Below are 25,732 nucleotides of genomic sequence, written 5' to 3' on the forward strand. Positions count from 1 at the left end.
ACAGCATTAGCTCCCTCCCAGGATGGTTGTGAGGAGGGTGAGGTATAGCTTGTAGTGGTAAGTGGGGTTCTTGTTTTCACAGGTCAACATTATAGGTGATTTATGGCTGGTGGAGTGTCTGAGGTGCCTCCACACATGTCTCTTGGCCTCTCAGATCTTTTGGTGTGCACAGTGATACTTGCCCTACAGTGAATTAGCATGCTACTTACTAAGGCAATAGCGGTCTGTAATTACCCTAAGATTGCTGTATGTAGAATAAGAGGAAAATGATTTTTTGTCTGACTTCAGATCATGGCATAATATATTGGTAGCTATTAGTATTTAGTAAAATGAAGATTTTAAACACATCAACCTGAGGAATTCTGTTCAACCTTCTCTTCTCTCCTCCTACCCTCCAGCCTCCCCATTCATTTTTAGGAAGCCTCAAAACTTCAGGAAATTGATTTTAGATAAAAATGGCAAGCAAACAAAGAACAATCTGTAGCATGGAAACATTTTCTATCCTCATTTTGCCAAGGAGAAAATGGAAGGTTAAGAAAGTGAAATGACTTGCTTATGGGCTTTCAGTGCCAGAGTAGGGAGCTCGGAAATTATTTTACTATGAGTAGCCCAATCTGTTTTTATTGAATATAGCCAAGTTTAAATTGCCAGATTTCTGTTTTACCACAGAATGTTTTCATTTTTCTCCATTCTTAAATAGGAGCCAGGGATTATAGTGAATTTGCCTTGTAAAGAAAGTGTAAAGTGTCTTGTACATAAAACAATGATTGGACAAAACTGAGAAGCTTCATCTTAATGAAACATTTTCTTAGTTAACTAGTTCATATCACCACCTCTCATCCTTGATTTATTATTATGATCTGAATCTTTATTTAGTCTTATATTCTCAAAACCTTTAGCAGTTTATTAGCAAAGACTTAACTCTTTTTTTCTTTATCCAGGTAAGAAAATGAAACAGAACCATCTCTAATGGCTCATGAACTTGAAAAATACTTGAAAGTATTTCTAGCAAGTTTTGTCTGGGAGCAGATAGTCTTAATTTACACAAGTATTTCTTACAATACTATAGTAAGCATTTTGCTATAACCTCAGAGTTCAAGGTCTTGACATGGGCAGAACTTCGATTTAGCAAATAGTATAAATTTTTCATTGCTTAAGGATGTTTACTTAAAAACTGAACATGTATCTTGAAGGGAAGTCTTAAAACAATACTATCTACTTTTTCTGGTTTAATAATAATAAAACACATGTACCCAAAACAAAACCTAGGATCCAAAAAAAAAAGCTTGTAAATGAGGAGATATGTTAAACTAATCATATCTTTTTCTGCCTTGAAAAAATAAGTCAATTTTTTTCAGACACAAGACTGATAGGAAAGACTGAGTTTGAAGTCATGGAGGAATTCTAGGAGAGAGTTCAAAATGTTATGTGGAAAAAACCTATTGATATTAAAATTCCTTTTTTACTATATTTTTAAGAAATGAGTATATGCATCACATAAAGGTGTGCATAAAGAAAGTGTAATAGGATCTATTTATCTGCTAAGTATCTAGAATACCTATTATGTGTCTTCTTCAGTTTTCTTTTTTTCTAGGCCAAATATCCCCAGTTTCTTCAACCTCTCATTATATGATCTGACCCTTCCCTGTGCTTTTTTGTCCTCTGCTACTGTCATTGAGCTCATGGCCACAGATGAATTGAAACTGGTTAACTCAATGTTATATTTGTAGAAGTAGTTTCATGATTAAGATGACTGCTAGATATTCAACAACATTAAAATGTATTTATGAAGTGTCTAAGGAAAACACTCTGATTCATAAAACTTAAGGTTACAGTTTAGTTGGGCAGATGGGATATACTTGGAGGTATATGGAGACATACCTGAGGTCTGAAGGAGGCTTTGTTGAAGATGCACTTGTAATCAAAGGGGAAAAGCAGTAGATAACCCTTGGATGTAACAGTCTCTGTATGATGCATTTACGTACAGCTTAGTAGATATTTCTGATTCTGCTAAGTAATTTTTAGAGTTATGAGTATATTGGAAGTAGAATTCATTATGAATTTTTAATCTCAGACTTGCTATTAAGTGATATCTCAAAGGCAGCAATTGCACACTTGGTTAATAAGTTTATATAACTTAACATTTTAATTATTTTTTTTAAAGCACAGAAGTAAAAATTAAGATCCATTAATCTTTGACAAATGAAGGTTAGGATTTTTCAAAATTGAGATTTTACTCCTAAATCTCAATTAACTACAGATTTGCAGTACAGTAATGATAGGCAGGATTTATAGTCTAGGAGAACTGGAAGGGTCATTGGATCTCATCAGATCCACACCCCTCATTTTCCTGAGGAGAAAATTGACAGGTGAGGCGAGTGGCCCAGAGTTGTTTAAGTTGGCCTGGCAGAGCCTGGACTTGAACCCTAGGTTTGGATTCCAAATTGGGTATTCGTTCCTCTGCCCCTGCCCCATCCTGGCTGCATATCCAAGGGTCATTCCCATCTATCAGAGCAGTTTCTAATGGATGTTGCTAGAGAGAATTTCCTTACCTGGAGTTCTACTTCGGTGAAATTTCAGATTTGAACTACTCTCTTACTCTAGAGTTAGCCATATGTTGGTACTTTGGAGTTCTTTCAGAAGTCTTAATGGGAGACTGCACCCCTCAGCCCTCAGATCTGGGCAGGCCAGTGGAAACCCTGAGAGTAGTCTGAGTACAGGGGAAGAAGCGGGGAGAAGGGGGAAGAGAGTTAACAGGGGAAGTGTAAGCTTCATCCTTCTGAGGAGTCAGCCAGATGGAGATCTAAGAGGTCCAGTTTTCCTTTTAAAATTTTGAAGCAAAATAATTTGGTAAGAAACAGAATTGAGATCTAAGTGATTGAGCTGTGTTCTGACTCTGGGTTTGTGCTCGTTTTCGTTCACACCATGTCTAGTTGTGTGGTGTTGAAACTTCTTTCTCTGATTAATTTCAGTACTCATCTGAGGAGCTGAACAAAAGTGGCAGCTTGTTCCCTTTCGAAATCAATGGTAAGTTCTTCCAAAAGCCCTGGCTGCGAGACACCGAGGTAATTGGGGCGCTCGGCAGCCTTTCTGGTGCAAATCAGGTGAAATGGGGGCTGGGACCTGCTGCTGCAGAGCCCGCCGGCTCCGGACAATGCTGCCAATCGTTGGTTATTAGTTTTCTGCTTGTGATCTGCTTTGCATAGTAAAAGCTGTTTTTGTTCCCTATCCTGTGGTCTATCCAGATAGTTTCTTCACACCCCCAGCCCCATAGGAGACTTGCTCTCAAGGTAGCTGTTAGGAAAATGACCAGCATGACTTGCATCTTTGGGTTCCATGCTCATGTTCTGTCCCATGTGGCAGGGGTACCCTTTAGTAGACTTGTTGTGCTGGGGTTGTTTGGGGGTTTTTAAAATCCGATTTAAAAGGAGGTAAGAATGAAGGAAATACTTGGGAAAGGCATATATTTTGATTTATTTTTAAATGAAGGGAATGGACATCTTACTGTGCAAAATCTTGCTCTGAACACTAGCTGGATGTAGTTGAAATACTCACCTTGTTTTATACGGTGTCACATGGAGCTCCAGGAGAAGGAGCGCATTTTGTCACCTTGTGTCACACAGAGAATGAAAGAAACATTTTGCTTCCATTATATTTTCTTAGATAACCTGAGAATGTCTCTGTATTTAAGTTACTTATTTTTGCCTAATTTAGAGAACAAGGGACATCTTCTTGACTCTAATTGGTTTAAGTTGTTAGTTTAACATGAGAGGGGTTTTCCTTTTAATTTTATCTCAGGTTTGTCAGTTATTTTTACCTCATTTTATAATGTTGCAAAACACTTGCAGATTATGCTGAATGTAATGGGAAAAGCAGTTTGATATGGAGTCTGAGGTTTGGTCTCTCTGCTCTCAGCACCTGCCTCCAAGCCAGATGATACTTCTGAAGTTTTTAAAGCTTTGTCTGATAGTTATGAGAAATACTAGCACTAATAAGTAAAAGTTTTGTTTAAACAACTAAACCATAATAAAAATGAATGAATTATTTTTACTTTTGAGTACATTATGTGGTATAATAATGTTAGGAGGGTAATGCACTCATCTGTATCAAAAGTTTTAGCTTTCTTTAAGAATGGCAAAGAATATTGTTGCCTACTATAATGTTAATAAGTATACATTGTTTTTAATCATCAAGAAAAGGCATGTTTGACTTGTAAGCAAAGTAATAAAATTGGGATAATAGTAAAATATTAGTAAAATTGAACAAAAATGGAACATATTTTAGATGTCTTAGTTTCTTTAAGGTAATTGTTTTATGAGGAAAAAAAATACAAGTTGCCTTTTCATATCCTTATGAATGATGATGAATTAATAGCAGCAGACCCTATCTAGCGTTTAATGACATTTATTATATGTATCCTATGATAAGATATTGAGCATCTGAATAAAGTCTCACATAGTTATGAAGAAAAAGCCATGGAACTGGAGTCAGAATATATGAGTTTTAATCCCAGCTCTTGAGAATTATTGTCTGTGTGACCTTGGACTGGTCACTTAGCTTTCTAGGCCTCAGTCTCCTCTGTAAAATAACTGAATTTGACTTAAGAGGTTTGGTATGGCTCCAGATCTATCATCTGTGACTATTAAAATATCTAAGCTATCTCATGCAACTTGAAGGAAATAAATATTTTTTTATTTGGAGTAATCAAAAAATAATAGAGTTTCATTTCATGGAGTTATTAAAAACAGATTAATCAATACTAGAAGTCTGACCTAAATAGACAGTAAATAACTTATTTTGGAACATATGTATATGTGTTAGCATTTTTAGGAGGAAAAATGCTGTCTTGATAGCTAAAGCTAATAAAAAGCCCAAGTCACCTTCTGAAAGATTGTGATTAAATGTAGATGGGTTAACTTGTCTTTTCTGAAGAATTTTGCAAATTCATTGCTGCTTCTATCTATGTAAACGTAATTATGACTTTTTTGGGTAGCTGATATATTTAAGTTCAGTTCAAAATAGGAATTCCAATGAACAACTGAAAACGAATGTAGAGAGAACCTAGATTGCTCTAAGCTTTTAATTTTTAGTTTTACTGCCCTAAGGCCTGACCTTATCTTGGTCTGTTGTTGAATTCATTTTGCGGGGTTATCTTTGCACTTGTTTCCTGCTAATTGACTTTTTCCCCTTGTCCCTCTTCCTTGCTGATCTCTGTCTTTCCTTGTTTCCTTCAGTAGAAGAAAATCCTTGGAAAGTGTTAAATGGAGGATGTCCCATCCGAACTGAAGTGACCAAGGTTTCAGCTTTCCCTTTCCCATCATGCCCATTTAGTTCTGCAAACATGTGTCTCCAGTGGCAGAAGGAAGCCCCTAGCCCATCGATGGTGTCAGGATGGATCAGTGAACTCAACCTGAATGAAAACTCTGGGCAGCCACTGGCCCCGCCTCCCAAGCGACACTGCCGATCTCTGTCAGAGCCCGATGAGCTGGCTCGCTGCCGGTCACCATGGAAACCTGGCAGTTCCAAGGTCTGGACTCCCGTCTCCAAGAGACGCTGCAACAGCGGCGGCAGTGCCACCTTGCAGCGCTGCAACAGCGGCAGCAGCGCCACCCTGCAGAGAAGCACCAGCATCAGCCTGCCGCAGAGTGTCCTGTCGCTCCAGAACGTGTTCCCCGTCACCAGCTTCCACACGTCTCCAGTGCCCAGGCCCTCCTCAGCCAGCAGCGGCTTTGTGGACAGCAGTGAGGGCAGCTCCAGTTCCAGTATCCGCTGGAATTCTGCTGGACCTTGTGATTTTAATCCTAGGCGTCGCCTCTCTCTCTCCCAAGAGCACATTCCCGAGGTGGGGAACCTCTTGCCTTCAGCTAATAGCACTCCCACATCCACGCCAGAGCTTAGCCGGCGCCAAGGCTTGTTGAGATGCCGCTCACAGCCATGCGTACTGAACAACGAAAAGAAAAGCCGGCTAAAGCGCAGACGAGAGGAAGACGTGCGGTGGAATCGCCCATCTTTAGACTTTTTTAAAATGACACGGGTGAGATTTTTACTTTGTTCAGTAGGACTTGTAATGTAGGGTGTCATTTTGCCTCAACAGAGGGTGACAGAGGGCGAGTTCTTTAGGTGGACTATGCAACTTAGATCTTGGGGTGCAAAACTTTGGAGGGTCTATTCTTTGAGTTGTCCATTTGATCTTGCTCTTCTGAAGCAGATCTTTCTGTTGTAGTTCAAGTGTTTAGTGGACACAGATGTGGGAATACTTTCATTTCAGGGGGTTCACAAGGAGTGATTGTTTACTGATAGATCTAAGTAAGGTTTTGCAATCTGATTACAAGGAGTTGTTAGCATCCCCTTCTCTCACACATGTCCCCCTGAAATATTGAAAGATAAGGTGGGAGGCTTCATTCTGTTCCTTCACCAAGTTCAGTCCTTAAGATCATTTAGTAGGAATACATGTTTTGGAGAGTCTGGATCTTTGGAAGATTAAGGAACCACCAGGAAGCTATTTCTGCCAAAGCAGATTAGCTCATCTGCAATTTATAATCTTCAGATAGTCACTTGGGACCCAGAAATGAATTTGTAGCAAATGTCAAAGTCAGCACTTGAACCCACATCTTCCTGACTCCAAATCTGACCCTCTACTACACCATAGTGCCTCTTCCAACCTTTAATAAACTAAAAACACAACGTTTGCTGCTATCTCGTGCCTGAATTCAAACCACTAAGTCTTTGGGCCCACATTTAATTTATGCTATTATGCTGCTAGGAGATCTTTTTATGTGTGTTGTTTTAATACTTGGTTATAAGAGGAAATTGTTGAAAAAGAAGGGATCCTAAACTAAACAAGATTAAAATTATTTTGAAATAGTTTTCATTATCTTTGTAAGTAAATAAGATTATATTGAAAGTCTTTGGACCAAACCTCTCTAATCACATTTTTACTGCTGAGGAAGGCACACTTATCTCAAATTGTTGTTGCTCTATTTGGATTGTACTGAATGTGCCATTGATTGGCTATAATTAAGTATAAAGGATTTGTATTCTACCTGTTGAAATCAAGGAATTAATTTAAAATAGAGCATTCTGATTTTATTTTTTCCTAGAAAAATATCATTTTAAGTTTGAATTGTTCAAATTCTTTCTTAAAATTTTTCTCGTTTTTGTCAAACAAAGGTACAGTGGCCTTAAAGCTCAGAGAGAATCTCTCAATTGCTTCTTAGACCACAACAGTGGTAATAGGGAATATTTAATTTATGGTAAAGAAAAAACCTTTGGAAAATGACATGCTGTCTTTAATACCAACTGTTGAACTTAGATTCCCCCCACCAAAAAATACTTAACCAAAACTCAGAGTTTTATACTAAATGTATTATTATTCAGAAGATAATGTTGAATCTCCAGATAAGTTTTGAGTATATTAGTTCATGGTATTCTCCAAGAGTTTATCTGAGGAGGAGAAAAGTTGTACCAAGAATGCTCATGTTCTCAACATTGCTTTGTAGTTTTGTCTAGTTACATGACTGTTTATCTTAAATGGGAAAGGAGCAAGTTGACTAGCAAATAATTAAACAGTCCATGAGATATTGATCAATTGTCTACTATATGCAAAGAAGTAGGCACATATAAAGACATATGAAGTAGCCCCAGTCCTCACAAAACCTACATTCTCCTGGGGGGGTGGGGTGGAGAATGAAACACTGACATGGATAAATCACAGAGGAAGTGTCATGAGGAAGGCAGCCCTGACAAGTGGGAATCAGAAAAGATTTCACTGAGGAGATGGTGCCTGAGTCCAGCTTTGCAGGAAGAGGATTCTGAAAGTCGGAGATGAGGACATGCTGCACAACAGGGTGGCGGGCAGGGTGAGGGATAGTGATACTAAGGAGATTTGGCTAGGGGCATAAGAACTAGAATAGAAAGTTTGAATAATTAATTTTCTATACTTATTGCATTTTGAATTAACAAAAGTATATTTTAACAAGATTACTGCACTCTGCATCATGTATGCACTAATTTCTGGCCATCACTTTGTAGAGTCTTGGCCACTTCCAACAGCCACATCTCAGATGCTTCACTCTTAGTAGCTGTGTGACTTTGGGCAAGTCACTTAATCCTGATTGCCTCACCTCCAGGGCATCTCCAGTTGTCCTGATTCATATCTGGCCACTGGACCCAGATGGCTTTGGAGGAGAAAGTGAGGCCGATGACCTAGCATAGCATCCCCTCACTCTAATCCAGTTCTCTTGCTTGTCATGGCATCACCTCCCTGATATTGTGGTAGTCTTTGAAAATGAAGGACAAACTCAGTCCTCCCCTTGATGAACAGCAGCTGCTAGAAGTTTTTACCAAAAAGGGTGAAGAAATCAACCTAAGAGAGATATAGGGCAAAAGATGGCTGGTGTCTATATTGAGTTTTAGGGAAACATACCCATTAAAATTTTTTTAAAACCTTTCTTGATAAGTTTGTAGTATTTTTGAAGTGATTACAGCTTAAAATTGCTCTAAGACTTCCGGGACACCCTGTCCAAATTGCTCTGTTGGACATTTCAAAGCCCTTCACAACTTGACGTATTTCCACTTGTAGTGCTATTAGCACTCTTGTTGGCTCTCATCCTTGAGGCACCATCTCTCGCCTACAGGCCTTTGCCCTGGATGTTCCCATGCTTGGAATCCTCCCTCTTCTCATCTCTAGCTTGGACATCCTGGTTCCTTTGATTCAGCTCAGCTGTTAATTTCCTCCTTCACAAAACCACCTTGCTTATGCATGGGCACACATAGATATCAAAAAATATGTAAACATAGTTTATGTTAATACCCAAATCTTTACATATGCCTTATAAATATCTAACTACATACACATTTATATGCAGCTATACATTTATTAGAATATAAGTTTCTTGAGGACAGAGACTTTTATTTTTGTTATTGGATCTTTAGCACTTATCCAGTGCTTGAATTTAGTAGACTAATTCAAATAAATGTTTTTTAATTGATAATTAGCCAGAAAATGTGATTCGTGCTTGTAAAAGCTTAAATAAAAAGACAGGTTTTAGTCAGATTATAAAGATGTTAATAAAATGTTAATATTAAGTATTTAAACTTCCATAAAATGAAACATCTGAATTGTTTGCAGATGCTGTTCTTTCCTTGGAAGACAGGTATCTTCTGTAGCACAAATAGCTCTTTATAGTACATATGTTAATGGGTGAGATTGTCTCTTAATTTCTTCCTCAGCCTTGCTTCCTGCAAGTAATTCACATATATAGTTAAACAGGTTGTAGTAAGGGATTTGGAGTCGAAAGACTAGACAGGATGTTCAGACCTGGCTCTGCCCGACAGACCTTCATGGGACTTCCTAGCTTCTCAAGTGACCACATACTTGTAGTTATCTTAGTTTTCATCCTTTATTTGTGCCTTCTCCACACAGTCATTGTGGATTGTGTTGATGGGCAAGACTAGTGTGTGCACCATCTAGCTAGCATTATAGATGATTTCTTTTGCTTTAGCAAATTAAAAATGTTAATGACATTGTTAGAAAAATCCTGTGAAGCTAAATTTAGGTGGGGATCAAGTATCTAACATTTCAATTCAGAAAGATCCTGTTCTCCCAAAGATGAAAATGAGTAAAAGAGCCCTGTAGTCCACACCAACTTAATTGTGACGGCTTCAGTATCAGTTATGCAAAAGGAGCAAACGATGAATTGTTATTGGAAACCCTGATGTCTAGACTGGATAACCAAGTGTAGGAGATTAAATAGGTATATTGAAATATTTGGCCAATGTCTAATGGACTGAATTGCTGAGGCATCCATGATGCTTTTCAGCTCAAGTAATTTTTTGATTCCTATTTTATGCTAAATTGAGCAAGAAGTGTTTAAGTGTACCAAATACAAAAATAAATTATTTCCTGAAAGATTGTGATTTAAAAAGAACAGGCACAAAGTTGCTTTTTAGTTCTGATATTCTATGATTCTGCGTAAAAAAATAGCAAAAAAAAAAAAAAGATACTTTACACTATCTACCTGCCTGACTTTGGACTCATTCTCCTTTGGAAATAGAAATAGAGAATAGCCCTGGCATAAGTAGGGGCCTAAGGGGCCTGTGTTGGGGAGGTTAGAGCAGGCTGAGAGAGGGACATTCCTTAATGAAAGGGCTGTTGCCATGGTCCAGAGAGAAAGACGTAGGATTTTTCAGAGGAAAAGAAAACTGGACAAGTACATTATTTCCTACTAGATCCTGTTGCTTCTTGTTCCCTTCTACCCCATTGCTCTGTTATTTTTTTCTTTCCATGCAGGTAGTAATTGGGAGATTAACAAAGAATTCTGGTTTGGCTGGACTTGGGTACCCAAGAAAATTCATAGATGTTTGAGTAAAACGAGGTTCTCTTTGTCAGTCAGTGCATCATTAGCATATTGCCTAAGAAGACCCTAGGATTCTGTTCTAACTTTGCTTTGTGCCTCATCAAGGTTTGTTGAATTCTGTAAGTCAAGACATTTTGGGAACTCTTCAGACTGTTCTGTGATCAGCTGCATGACTCCTTAAATGGGATTGTCGAGAGCAGTCATTTGTGGACAGTAATTTCAGAAAGCAAACACTGTTACTATTTTGGGGCAGTGTCTTATAGACAGGACTTAGACGTTTGGTGCAATGCCCTGCTGTGTGATTTATACAGATTTTTATTGTGGTTCTGTGGTAAAAAAGCAACATGGTAATTATAGTAAAATTCAACTTTGTTAAACAAGAAAGCTAATAATAAAATAAGGTTGCATTCACAGCACCTCAATCTACAGTGCCGTTTATACTTTATCATACTAAATGTCCAGAATTCTGAAGAGATTGAATTTCCTTATTGCTTAATTTCCTTCACATTTTCCCCATATGATACCATACTCTTGTATAGAAAACTTGCAGAAATATAGAAAAATCATAGTTCTAAAAATAAGAAACATAATATGTATCTCATGTGCTCCCATTTATAGTATTCTCTAGTCTGGCTTCTCTGGACTGCCACCAAATATGTATCCCCTTAGCTGAGTTCCAGTGGATCAAAAACTGCGCCAATAGCTAATTTTAGAAGAAAGTTTCCTGTGATTGGTTGGTGTAGTTGGTAATGGTAATTGATACCATTAATCTCAAGTAACTTTTGAATATATGCTAATTTTAAAAATATATTTTTGTATAAATGAATGAGACCCTTGTAATATAGTTTTTAATAATAACAATGGTTCACATTTATTTATTATTTATAAAAGCTTTACAAGGCACTTTATATGTATTCTCTCGTTTGATCCTCACAAAACCTCTGAGAAGTAGGTACTTTTAGTTTTCCTAGTTTACAGATGAGGAAACTGAAATTGAGAGGTGAGATTACAGAGGAAGTGTCTGAACTCAATTCAATGTCAACTGATTCCCAAGTTAGTGGAGGTTTTTTTGTTTTAAATGGAAGACCATTATCTTGGACCTGGGGTCCAGGCCTACTTGGTTGCTTTTTGACCATAGAATGCCCTCTTTTAGGACTTAGTTTCCTTAATGTGAGGCTTAGATGAGGTGACTCCCAGGGGTCTTCTAGCTCTGGAGTTGTGACCTTATAATCCAAGGACATTTGATTTTGATACTTTAAGGTAATGCCTTATGTATTAGTCCTTAGAAGAAAGTATTTGTTTGAACTGCTTTGAAGATTGTATTCCTGGCACTTTGCTGTTCTTGGACAGCTTTTTGAAACCCAAAGATTTCTCATTCCTGCATAAAAAATGTGTAAGGTGATGAGAAGGTTGTGAGGAATACAAAAGTCAGAGTGTCCCAGACTTTAGAGAACAATCTTGAGCCTGTGTCAAATACTGAAATCCTTCTTGATCAAAATTTCCTCATAACTCAAATGTCAAGGTAGAGAGATAGACAATGCCTTCCCACAAAACCTTCATTGAAGTCCAGGGGTCCATACAGGTGCATTCATGGAAATGGTCCTCTTAGTGATGCAGTGAGGATCTGGTTTTCTCATGGACAAGGGTTATGAGACTTGTTCCCGATTAAGACTCTGGGGTGATGGAAAGAACTTTGGCTCTGGAGTCGTGACCTGAATGTAGATTCTTGGCCTGCTGATCAGCCGGCAAATCACTTACTAATTACTAGGATGGATAAAGTACTTGGAGCTTTGCCCAATGCTTTATGGACATGAAGGCATTTGATGGCTTCGTCTCTGGGCCTCAGTTTTCTCATCTTGTAAAGGGGGGGTAGGTGGGGGATGAACTTAAATGCTCTCTAAGGGCCTCCTTCTATTTAAATCCTATGAGCTTTTTATAGAAACGACTCTTTCCTTTGGTAACCTCATCTAGCCCCGTGGCTTTAATTATCTTCTCTATGCATATGACTCCCAGTGATTCTGACTTCTTACCTGAGCTTTAGCCCTGTATTCCTAGCTGCCTGCTAGATCTGAGTGACAATGGGCAAGTTGTTTCCACTCTTTTTTGCTGCATCCTCATCTATAAAATGGGGGTTAAAAATAGCACCTGTTTTCCAGGGTTGTTGTGAGGACCCAACTGCTTAGCACAGTGGCTGACTCCCCTCCTCCATACTAGTAGCTCACATTTAGCTGCCCCAAACCAAACTGACTTGATGTCTAGCTTCCCTGTTTTTGCTGTTGTTGTCTTCCCAGTTTCATCCAAGCTCAGAATATCTTGATTTGTCTTTTATCTAATCTTACCAGTCCATTTAAGTTTACCAAATTCTCTTCATTTTTACCTCACACTTGTTTGAGATTGATCCCTAGCTTTCCTCTTAACCCCATCATCACCTGAGTTCTAGCCCTGTCTTGGCCTCTTGTAATCCCTGACCTGTTGTTTCTACTTCTAGCTTGTCTTTTCACAAGACTGCCAAATTAATTTTCAGACTCCTTCCCTAACCACAAAGTTTTCTAGCTCCTCATTGTCTAGACTCTAGAGCATAAGATGCAAATTTCTTAACTTAGCATTTATTGCCTTTTATACTCTGCTTCTACCTATATTCCCAGTTTTATTTTCTAGTACTTTCCTTCAGTCATGCTTTCCAGTTGGTAATGTTTCAGATAATGTAGTTTTTTACTGTCTTGCCAAAGTTTTCCTATTTACATTTGTCTTTTCATTAAGCAAAGAATAGCTTCATCCTAAGTATCAATATTTCTTGATCAAATAGTATTACAAAACTGGTCTTCCAAATGAAGGATAATTTTTAAATCTTATTTTCAAACAGTAATTAAGGTGATTTGAATATAAAATTGACCCATCTTGGCACGAAAGACAAAGGCTATTGGTAAAAATTGAAATCTTTATTAAAGCCTAAAGAATTAGATTTACAAGCATGATTTTTCCTTTAAATCAAAGAATTGAAAGTCATGGTCTTTCTTACCTTACACTTATTTATTGCTTTGCTCCTTTTAAAAAAAATAACTTACTTACTGGTTATTATGTAGTATTTGAATTATAATCATAGCTTGTCTAAGCTCTTCTGACTTACAGTGGTTTCATTAAAACATTAAAATATGTCTGAATTTTTATGACATTGCTATCTTTGCTCTATTCCTTATTTCTCATAGTACTAATATCTTCATTTCTGTGACAGGACCACCAACTCCTAGATCATCCATACTCCAACTGTAGTCTTTTTTGTCTCGTCTGGCCCTAACTGTCCCCATTCAATCTAGTTCCAAGTCTTTTTGATTCCTCTAAAATATCTTGTTACCACTACTTCTACTTTGCTATTTCCTTCTATCTTTTATGGGAACTCTTAGTTTTTCTTTCCCCTCTCAGATCTACCCTCTGTTTACTGCCTGAGTAATCTTTCTAATAATGTACAGTGTGAACTGCATTTCTGCTTGGCTCAGAAATTGTCATGGGTTTTCTGTCTGTGATATCAAGTATGACTGCCGTATCCTGGCATTCAAGGCTCTCTGCTCTTTGGTTCCAACCTGCCTTTCTGGCTCTTTCTCACACTCCTCTTTTTAAAGTACTTTTCATTGCTGTCAAATAGGACTACTTATCACTTCACTTCCCCCCCCCCCCCCCCGCCCCACCTTCCTGTCTTGCCTTCTCCTCTCTTCATACCTATTGCCCATGTAATCTCAGGTTTCTGAAATAAACACTTTACTTCTTACCTCCTACTTTCACACTACCTCTTGAAATCCCCTCCCTTTAGGACCCAGTATAGGTAGATCTTTCTGTCCTGAAAGTAATCCTTCCCTCTAGAGATTTCTCACAGTACTTCATCCAAACCATCCAAACTATGTAATGTACAGTAAGTCCTTGTGCTTGACTTTGGATGATGAAGTGAGTGCTTACTCTCATTCAACTCTTCTCCCCTTCCCTCCCCTTTTCAAACCCCTCTTAGAGAAAAGAAAAACTGAGATGCCTGGATCATGAAGAGGTAAACACTTTGAAAACTATAAATGTGCATTTGTGTATGTGTGTGTGTTTGTATGAATTTTTTTGTGTTTGAATTCCAAATGTTCCTTTTGGGAATCAAATGTAGAGAGGAAAAATCTATCAACTCTACTGCTGATCTCATGTTAGTTATCAAATTTTACATTTCTCTAATGCAATAATGGTGAAGGGAGAGTTCTGCCTTTTATAGTTGAAGGTGTTTTCCTTCTCCCTATCCTCTGGTTGTATTCTGAATTTCTAGTGCAAATAATTAACTAGGATCTGGAACCAATTAGAATATTTGAAAATTAAAACACAATAGGAGAACTCATTTGTAAAGTGGTACTCAGAGACTTATAAAAGTTGATGCCTTGGAGATTTTGACCCTAAGAGATCCTTATGCCATGATGGTTTGGAAGGCTTTTGGAAACCCATTCCTTTCTCCCTATAGTACTTTAATTAAGCAGTATCTAGGTCAAAAGCTCGGTATGGGTCAGTGTTAATTTGCAGAGGTCCTTGTCATTTAAATGTGCAAGGTCTCCCTGTTAGTATTTCGGCATGATACTGTAACCTGGTGTCTTAATGGATTGGGATAAATCACTGCTGACAGGCTTATTTTGTACCAGTTTATTCATTCCCTATTTATTAGGTATCTTCTATATACAAAATGCTCTGAGGATTGAATACATGGCAGACAAGGCACAGACTCGGCCTTCCTGGGATTTTTGGTTCTAGAAGGGAAGTCAGTTATTTCAGTAAAAATTTCAATCACAGAGAGGTAATTTTGAGAAGGGAGTCCACTTCTGGAAAAGGACTGGAAGCAGTTGTAATTGGTCAGGGTGAACTTCTTCAGGACAGGTTTTGTTCTGTTTTCTTGTTAAATCCCCAGTGTTTTACACATAGGAAAGACCAGTAAATATTATATTGAGTTAAATCAGTGCAACTGTTGAGTTTGTTTGCTCTTTTATTAAAAATTTTTATTTAAGGTACTGGGGTTAAGTGACTTGCCCAAGGTCACACAGCTAGGTAATTATTAAGTATCTGAGGCCAGATTTTGTCAGGCCCTTCTGACTCCAGGGCCTATGCTCTATCCACTGCACCACTTAGCTGTCCCTGCTGCTTGTTTGTTGGTGGTGAATTCTTAGGGCTTTTTTTCCTGCCAGGAGAGCTTCTTTCTTTGGTGATAACTTCAATTGAGCTATGGGGTTTCCTGCCCCTACAGTGATGTTATCTGTGGATAAATTGAGTTTGTTTTTCATCCTCTTTTCAAATTCTGTGGTTGCTAGTGGGCAAGGTCACTAGAGACTTCTCTTTTTCAGTAAACTAGAAGCTTGAAGAAAGGTGTCATTTGTTGTCACCCAGGGGCACTTCATTTCAGTTGTCAGTCAGGGAGATTGTATGATTGTTAGTAAGTTGGAATTGGAGTAGAAATAATAGCATTAAAATTAATATGTTGTCCAAATTTTTAAAAGTTCCTGTTGTAAGATATATTTTTCAATCTGTTTAAAATATTTGTTCAGATCACAAATCTTTGGACAATTCTTAAATTTAGTTTGTGGGCAACATAAATAGCCTGAAATAATTTTCAATGAGCCATGAATTTTCTGTGTTTTGAACTTAGTGGTCAAAGGTGCTTGTCACTGTTCATTTATGTGTGAAGTAACATATTTTGTATAATTTCTTTAATGTCTGCTTTAAATTATAGTAAAATTTAATTACCACTGACTGCTGATTATGATGGTACTTATGACCTGGAATTTTAGATGAGAACTTGAAAAACCATGAGAGTTGATAATGTTGTCAGTGCTGTACCTTTTGGAGTTGTGAAAAGAATGAAAAACTTGAATTCCAAACCTGAGGTATACTATGTGATCATGGGCAATTCATTTGACCCTGATGAGCTTTAGTTTCCCCACTATGAGGATTGTCAAATGAGATACAAGGAAATCAAATAACACAGGTACTTTAGTGTCCAAGTCAGGATTTGAATCTAGGACCCTTAGCAATCTTGAAAGAACTGAATTCATAAATTATTTAATGATACCATTCTAGGCTTAGAGGACATTACTAATTTTTCTTTGAGTAAGGGAAGAGGTGCCCCAGAATTTCTTGTGTTAGTAATGAGTATGTTTGTTTAAAAGTGCTGTCGAAAGACCAGGGTCCTCACAGGTTCCTATCTCCAACAGAAAGAAAAATTAAGATCCATAATGTTTTGTTTTTGTTTAGTTTTTTTTGCAAAGCAATGGGGTTAAGTGACTTGCTCAAAGCCACACAGCTAGGTAATTATTAAGTGTCTGAGGCCAGTTTTGAACTCAGGTATTTCTGACTACAGGGCCAGTGCACTGTGCCACCTAGCCACCCCAATCCATAATGTTTTGAATGAGAAAGGCAGCATAGTCAAGTTTCATTTAATTCTACAATTTCTTCACCCAAATGTCTGAATAGGAGCCTGCTAGTTGGATCAAAAGAAAGAATATATAAAATTTGGGATCCTCACAGCATGGTGACACCAAAGCATACTATTTAAAGCAATGGGGTTAAGTGACTCTCCCAAGGTCACACAGCTAGATAATTGAGTGTCTGATCCAGGTTTGAACTCAGGTTCTCCTGACTCCAGGATCAGTGCTCTATCCATTGCACCATGTAGCTATCCATGCCATTTCCTTTGAAGAGTGTACTTGAGCTCTTTCCTTGCTATGACCCTTCTTAACTAATAGATTTTTTAAAATTATATTTGCAAGACAATGAGGTTAAGTGACTTGCCCAAGATTACACAGCTAAGTAAAGTGTCTGAGACTAGATTTGAATTTGGGTCCTCTTGACTCCAAAGTGGGTGTTTTATCCACTGCACCATCTAGCTGCCCTACTCATAGATTTTGATGGAGTGGACATTTCACCCTGTCTACATTTGATGGGGGTGGGTCCTCAAAAGGTGTCTTAGGAATGAAATTTAAAATGCACTCCTGGGGCTTGACTTTCAGGCATTGTATGTATACCCAGTACCCAATAGTTTGAGTTCACATGTTAATAATGCAGTTTTGTTTTTTGTTTTTTTAAACATACCTGTGCCAGACTTTAAATAGATTTTATTACTTAGGCAATTCTGGTTTGTGTCAGAGGAGTGACCTCATAACTTAGTCAGTCATTTTGGCAAGGGAAATAGTTATAAAGGGAGATGATTTCTTGTCCCTTTCTCACATCTGTGGCATAAAATTGAATTTTTCAGAGTACCTTTCTCCAGTGGGATCTCACAGAGTGTTAGAACAGCCCACCTTACACTGTTAGAACAGTGTAAGAGGCTCCTGAGCAGCTCTTTTGTGTTCCTAAAGAAGCTGTTTAGAGAAAGATAGAAGAGAAGAAAGGAATAAAATTGAACCATGAGGAAAAGCAGCACAGTGCAGGCAGATAGCATGTACTCAGACATTTGTGGATGGGTGGATTGTTGAAAGAGAGGACTTTGAGAGGGGAGAATGGGGGGCCTTGAAGAACAAATGATAATCCATCTGGGTAGCATGGGAGATGTAATTTTCTAAAACAAGTAACCAGTAATTATACATCTAAATGATGATTGTCCCCTTCCAAGAAGCCTTCTTAGAGGACTGCTTATTTCAGTGATGCTACCATAACTCAGAGCACTTTGATATTTTCCTTGGAAATTGTACCTTCTTTTGAATATCCTTCATTATTCTGGAGTTAGGTTTATTTTTTGAAATTGCTAAAATGGCCTCTTTCAAAGTAAATAAGGAGACAGCTGTGATATAGTGGAAAGAACATTGGAACTGGAGCCTAAAGATCAGCCTTTGACTCCTATCTCCATTAGATGGTCACCTGAGCTTAAGGCTCTTTCCTAATCTGTAAAAGACTGGAGTTTGGACAAGGGACTAAGAAGACCTCTTCCAGTTTAGAATTTTGAACTCAGGCCCTCCTGACTTTAGGGCCTGTTATTGTAATTGGATGCCAAAAAATCATGGTTAGCAAGAAAGGCAGTAGTTTGCTATGACAGGCCAGTCATTTTGTTTTCCACCTTCCTGCCACCATAACAGTGGAGCTTTCCTCTATGTTAGGGAAGGAGGAAGGGAATAGCCAAATATTGAAAAGTGGACTTAGAGTCTCAGCAGACATTTGAATAGATCTCTTTTCAGTTGTGATGTATGGTCATTGGAATAAGGAAGGTGTTGTAGGATTGAAGATTGAGAGTTGAAGGAAACTTTTTTTAAGGTCATTAAATCTAACCCCATCATTTTATAGAGGAGAAAATGGGGACCCTAGAGAGGTACTAAGTGCCATAGCCAGAATCTGAACCTACCAAGTCTCTGCCTTCCAAAGTCAGGTGCATTTTCTGCCGTGCTGGGTTGTCCTAAGGATGCCAGGGTGAACTGAACATGAATGTTCAATCTCCATGTTGTTGTATTTGGGGAAATGAAGCTGCCATCTTAGTTTAGTGTAATACACTTTCACTTGTGGCTTTTTAAAAGCAGTTTTTCATCTTTTAACATGAAAAAACCAACTTCATTTCCTTCCCACTCTTACAAAATAATTAATAATTCAAGAAAATCCTCAAACCAAAATAAGACATAGGTCAATCTTTTTTAGAGGAAAAGTGACACTGATATATAGTGCCTGCCCCCAGTGACAGCTGCATCTGAAATGTGTTCCTAAATGGCAGCAGCATCTCTTCTGTGAGATGTTGGAAGTAAGTTATAGGAAAATATGGGCTATTTTTCAAATGAGGAAACTGTGAAATATTTCCAAAATCCAGGAAGATGGCTGGTTTGTGGTTCAGGGCAGAATCAGGATTAAGGCCCAGGTTTTACAATAGTGTTTGTAAAGAAGTATTAGCAAAAATGGGTGTGGATGAGTTGAATGATGAAGTTTTTTAGAAATTAGTGTGGCCAGACCCCCAAAATGAGATGAATGCTCACATGAGAGGCAAAAATTCTTTAGGGAGGTGGGACTCAGCTAAGTTACAATTTAATTTTTCCATTTGTCCTTCAAGAAAACCAGCAAGCCCCAATGGTTACTTTAGTGAAGATTTCTCCAGTTCAGGTGCCTTCTGATAGCCTTAACTATCAGTTTGGAAAGAAGCTGTGTGGAGTTGGTTTCAAGTTTTCTTTGCTTCTTGAGGGTAGGGGATGCATCCCCATCATGGAGCATAATGTTTTGCACAATAGCACTTGAATAATTTTTTAAAAATTGAATTGATAATAGATAATTGATAATATAGGCCTGAAGAGAAGAAATCAGAATGGTTGGTAGAGCTGGCTCTCCTGACAGTGGGCTGCAAGATCTTGAGACTGGCCCAACTCCTGATAGACATGAGCCATGTGTGAGTGGAAGCATGGAACTGAGGTTTAAAGTAGCTCAGGGGCGGCTAGATGATGCAGTGGATAGAGCATCAGCCCTGGAGTTAGGAGTATCTGAGTTCAAATCTGGCCTCAAGTCACTTAACCCCATTTGCCTTGCAAAAAAAACCCAAACAAACCCTGAAGTGGTTGCTCAAAATCAGACCTGTGTACCAGTAGTGATGATGATGATGATACCAACAGGGCATACATGACCTCGTCTGAGCACCTCCTTCCTGACTTGTTTTCTTCTTGTTATTCCATGCTGTTCATAGCAGTGATAGATCCTTGGACAGGCCTTTTTTCCTGGTCTTGTAAAAATGAGTTGGCATTAGACTTGAGATGCCCTTCCCAAGGATAACATTTTGAAATTTCACAAGGTAGATTTCCTGTCGCTAGGTCCCTGACCAATAAATAGGCATGGCTAAAAGCATATTCACTTTAACAAAATTGCATTCTTTCATTGACATCCACAGAAAAATGAGATCTATATTCTGACAGCAAGAGTGAACTCCTATAGTAGGGTAGGACATTTATTCATCCCAAATTGAAGTCTCCTATTTAGCTTAGAGATGTAATGTCACATTGCATAATTGGCAGTGACTCTTATGGAAAAAAAATCAGATAATTGAGTATCTCTCAAAATAACCAGAAGGGTTGCAAATGTGCTTTTAAAAACCACAGATATTCTCTATCTCTGATCCAAACAAATCACCTACAGCTTGTGGGCTTCTAGGAAAGTGAATGCCTTATTCAAGACTTTCTTGATATTTTGTCCAGTTGAATGTTATACTATTATTATATATGTATGTCCATTTATTTTTAATATATTTTAATTTCATCAAATATTTACTAATTACATATAAAAAACTTTATTTTTTTAACTAAAAGAAAGATTTTATTTATTTTGAGTTTTACAATTTTCTCCCTACTCTTGCTCCCCCCCAACAGAAGGCATTCTGTTAGTCTTTACATTGTTTCCATGGTATACATTGATCTAAGTTGAATCTGATGAGAGAGAAATCATATCCTGAAGGAAGAAAAATTAAGTATAAGAGATAACAAAATTACATAAGATAATGGGATTTTTAAAAAATTAAAAGTAATAGTCTTTCGTCTTTGTTCAAACTCCACAATTCTTTTTCTGCATACAGATGATATTCTTCTTCGCATATACTCCAAAATTGTGCCTGATTGTTGTACTGTTGTAGTGAGCAAGTTCATTGAGTTTGACCTTCACCCCCATGTTGCTGTTAGGGTGTACAACAAAACTAATTTTTTCTTTTAAATTTTGAGTTCCAAATTCTTTTCCTCTCTCACCTCTTAATTTAAGAAGGAAAGTGACATATCAATTCTACAGGTAAAGTCATGTAAAATATTAGCCACATTGCAAAAGAAACACGCAAAAGCCCCTAGAAAAACAAAGTTTATGAAAGTGTGCTTCAATCTTTACTGAATTCATCAGTTTTCTCTCTTGAAGGTGAAGAACATTTTTCATCATGGTCCTTTGGAATTGTCTTGGATCCTTGTATTGATTAGAGTAGCTAAGTCTTTCACAGTTGATCATCATTACAATATTTATACAATGTTCTCCTAGTTCTCACTTTGCTTTTACCAGGTTTTTCTGAAACCATTCCCTTTTGTCATTTCTTATATCACAATAACATTCCATCATAATCAATATTATATCTGTGTTTGTGGAAGGATGAAATTTATGTAGTTCATTTGCAAAGCAACAAACTGCCTTTGGTACTTGGTTTCCTTTTTAATAAAGTTAATCTTGCTAATGTGGGGAGAAAACCCCATCTTTACATGTGAGATTGAGGGAACCATGGAAGGCTCTTTCTGGTGATATTGAGACTTGGGGGAGAGTGCAGCCCCACCCCTCACAAGGTTTTGAGCTCTAATCCCAACTCCTCCATCTACTGTGACTTGGGAGGTCACTGGACTTTTCTGAATCCTTCTGCACTTGCCACCTTTCTCCTCAGTGACCTTGTTATGTACATTTTATGCAGTTTACCCCATGGAATATCATTAGTAGTGGAGACAATTGCTTTTTTTTTTGCCTTTGCATCGTTTGATCCTGCTATAGTATCGGGTTCCAGGAGGTGTTTAATAGAGGTTTATGGATTGATTGGGGAGGGAGATGTTAAATCTCTTTCCCTGTAAATTTTAGGAGCAAATGTAATGCTATGAACCCATTCTTCGACTGTACTTTGTAAAATTGTGATTTCTTGACAGGAATAATTATTGATTTGGAATTTGGTAGTTTAATGAAATTTGGTAATTTAAACCAATTGATTTTTGCAATAGCTACAATTTCCAAATGTGTCCTGCCCACCTCTTGATCTGAGAGCTGCCTCCTTGGAACACAATAAATATAAGAGGGGGTCGGGAAAGACATTTTAGGACAGCTAAACTACTGAGTTTAAGTGTATGTGCAGTGATTTGTACTCTCCTCACCTACCTTTGCAAAGGAAAGGTGGGAGGTGCATTTTCTCTAGAGGCAAGCTAGAATCTTAGCAGATTATTAAAGACAAGTGTGGATTTGGAATTGTTCTGTGGTTGTAATCTAGTGGTTCTAATTCTTTCTCTCACCTTCTCCATGCCATAAATAGAATATCATTTCTTGTGGTTCCTTATTACCTTGAGGATCAGATTTAAACTGTCCTGTTGGACTTTCAAAGCCTCCTGAAGGGCTGGCTTCAGCAAGACTTCTAACCTTGATACTGAGAATTCCCTTGCCCTTACTCTTGGGTCCATCTACCTGGGCTTTTTTGCTATTCCTTTTTCCCTATTCTTGGGGGACATTCCTGCTGCCTCCTACTACCTTCTAGATGAGCCTTTTAAAAAAATTATATATTTTTCCAATTATATACAAAATAAGTTTCTACCTATCATTTTTTGGTAAGGTTTTGAATTTTACCCTTTTTTTTCTCCTACCTTCCTCTCCCCTGCCCCCCATAGAAGGCAATCTGATAATCTTTACATTGTTTCCATGCTATGCATTGATCAAAATTGAATGTGTTGAGAGAAAAAAACATCCTTGAAGGAAAAATAAAATATTAGCAATGGAAAGTTATGTAGAACATAAGACAATCTATTTCTTAAAAAAATTGAAGGGTTAGGGTTAGGGTCTTTGATCTTTGTTTAAACTCCACAGTTCTTTCTTTGGATATAGATAGTATTCTCTGTTGCAGATACTCCAAAATTGTCCCTGATTATTGCACTGATGGAATGAGCAAGTCCATAACGTTAATCACCACCCCCATGTTGCTATTAGGCAGTATGATATTCTTCTGGTTCTGCTCTGGATGAGTATTTCTTCCATCATCCCCACTCCCTTCAACTGCTACTATTCTCCCTTCTCAGGTACCTTGTACAGACATAAGTGCCTCTTGTGTCCTTTTAGTTCCATCTCTCAAAAAGTCCTTGAAGGCAGAAACTTGGTTTAGCAGCCCCAGCAACTAGCATGGGGCCTCTTACATAGTAGGTAATTTAATAAAGTCATATTAATTGATTGCTATGCTGTAAAGCATTGAACTATCAAGAAAATATATTTGAATGGGTTGTCCTATAAATTTTCTCACCAGAATTTTCTTCCAGTGAATTGCTGCCGTTCAATAAGTTGGCCTCTTTCTGGAACTTGCAAATTATTTTTTAATAAAATGGACAGAGCACTGAACTTGAGGTCACAAAGACTTGAACTCAAAATCTGGCTCAGATATTTATTATCTCTGTGATCCTAGATAAGTCACCACCTCAGGTTCCTTATCTATAAAATGGGAACAACAACAAAATAATAATGTCTACCTCGTAGGGTTGCTGTGGGGACCAAATGAGATATTATTGCTCATGTTCTCTAGTATATTATATGCTTTCTAAACCTCAGAGTGCTATATATAACTTTTAGCTATTGCTATTGATATTTTTTAATTCTTGTTTTTGTTGTGGTGTTCATTCAGTATTGAGGTTTTTCTCTGTTAGGGCATTGGGCCTCTTCTGTAGAACTCAAGAAAACATAGTATCAAGTGACTAACTTAGTCAAAAGTGCTTGTTACTTTATTCTTAAAATACATTGTTTCAGTTAATAATTCTCTTTCCTGAAGGAAATGTTTTTATAGTCTTCTCTTAAGAGCTATTTGTTTCTAGGAAATAAACAACTATATAGGATTAAAGAAACATTTTGGAAATGAAAATTTGCTTGAATTGTGCTATCCTCTTCTGGAAAAACATTTTGGTCAGTATGTAACAGAACAAAACTAGAAAGTATCCTTGTATATGTGTGTATCTGCTTGAAAATGATAATAAAACCCCATGTAGATAATAAAAACCTGCTTTGTGGTAGACTGGATTTAAAATTTTAGAGGAAAGGAAGAGGGAAAGTTTGGTGCTTCCCAAAGCTCACTCTTTGCATAATTCTTAAAGAGTCTGATGTAAGGGGTGGGGGGGAGGAACAAGAATCACAGGGTCCTGGGATTTAGAACTGCTTAGGGACCAGAGAGAGGATTGGGTCCAACCTCCACATTTTACAGATGAGACAATTTAGGACTGCTGCAGGCAAATGAATCCTCCCAAATCACATGAAAAGTACCTCGGGATTCAAACCCTGGAATCTTCTTTTGGTTCCAAATCAGAATTAATCTTTTTCTCCTATACTGCCACATCCTCTGTCTAAACTCTGTTTAACTGCTCTAATGATAAAGTTTTAGGGACTTACATGTATCTTCTTACCATATAGGAATGTCAATAGTATAACTTTATTGAGTCCAGTCATATTGACTAGTTTTTTCTTCTGGAGTCTTGTTTGAAGGTCAGATTTTCTATTCACTTCTGATGGTTTTTTCAACAAGAAAGTCCTGTAATTCATTAAATGTTCATCTCCCCCCCCCCCCCCCATAGGATTATATTCAGTTTTATTGGGTCAGTTATTCTTGGTTGTAATCTTAGCTCCATTGCCTTCTGGAATATCATTCTAAATTTCTCCATTCCTTTATGTTGGTAGCTACTGAATCTTGTTTGATCTTAGCTGTGGCTCCATAGTATTTGAATGATTTCTTTCTGACTACTTGCAGTATTTCCTCCTTGACTTGAGAGTTCTGATATTTGGCTGTAACATTCTTGATAGTTTTCATTTGAGTTCTCTTTCAGAAGATGATTGACTTAAGAGAAAGACTTGAATTTGGTTCTACCTATCTTCAAGGTGGCTGTGCACTCTGCCAGGCTAAGTGCTCAATCTCTGAACAAATCTTTTTAAAATTCTTTTCTTTTTTCTTGATTGGTGGGGCTTACAGTGTCTCTTCTCCCCCCTCCCCCTTCCTGTTCTCTTACTATGTTCAGCATAAATATAAAGAATAAAATGACTCTCACCTTCAAATCCACTTGCCCTTGCCCTGTTACTGCTCAATACCTTGTTAAACCCTAATCCCTGATTATTCCCATTATCTGCTTCTATCTCACCTCTTCAGGTCTTCTCCAAGGAAACTAGAAGTTATACAGAGGTCCTGACTGTGGGTCCACTAGCAATATTATTTCATTTCAATTAAGCAGCAAGGCAATTTTTTTATTCTTTCCTAATTCTTCATGCACTTCTCTCAGTGAATGTTCCAAGCCTTCTCTTCTTGTTTCAAATGTGCCATGGTACTCTCTTTCCTCAACTTCTCAATTTAGGAGGGTTTTTTTTTGTTTTAATAAGGAAAATTGAGGTCATTCACCATGAAATCTCTCCCCTTTTTTAATCTCCTGTATTTCTGAGATCCTGCCTAATTTCCTCTACATTACAATTTGATGAAGAGGGGACCCCCTTCTCATTGCCAAAGGGAACCCCATCTACCAAAAAATTTGATTTCATCCTTTCCTTTTTTCTGCCATTATAATCATATTGCTGCCTTCATACTTTTTCCATCCCCTACCTTCAATCTTGTACTGGTTCTTTTCCTGCTGTCTACAGACATGCCCAAGTCCCCTCCATACTTAAAATTCCCCCATTAGACGCTAACAACC

General features: G+C 37.7%; 1 protein-coding gene across 2 annotated transcripts in view; it reads left to right on the forward strand.

Annotated features, from left to right (window-relative positions):
* The window catches only part of FAM53A (family with sequence similarity 53 member A), a 105,371-nt gene that overhangs the window by 33,799 nt on the left and 45,840 nt on the right, over positions 1-25,732 (forward strand). The window contains exons 3-4 of one of the 2 annotated variants that reach the window (XM_074229960.1): positions 2,973-3,027; positions 5,235-6,034. In XM_074229960.1, coding sequence (XP_074086061.1) covers positions 2,973-3,027; positions 5,235-6,034 — 855 coding nt within the window. The remainder of the gene's footprint in view (positions 1-2,972; positions 3,028-5,234; positions 6,035-25,732) is intronic. The other variant, XM_074229961.1, reaches the window with a different exon arrangement.

The sequence above is a fragment of the Macrotis lagotis genome, chromosome 3 (assembly GCF_037893015.1).
Source record: "Macrotis lagotis isolate mMagLag1 chromosome 3, bilby.v1.9.chrom.fasta, whole genome shotgun sequence".
Lineage (NCBI taxonomy): Eukaryota > Metazoa > Chordata > Mammalia > Peramelemorphia > Peramelidae > Macrotis > Macrotis lagotis.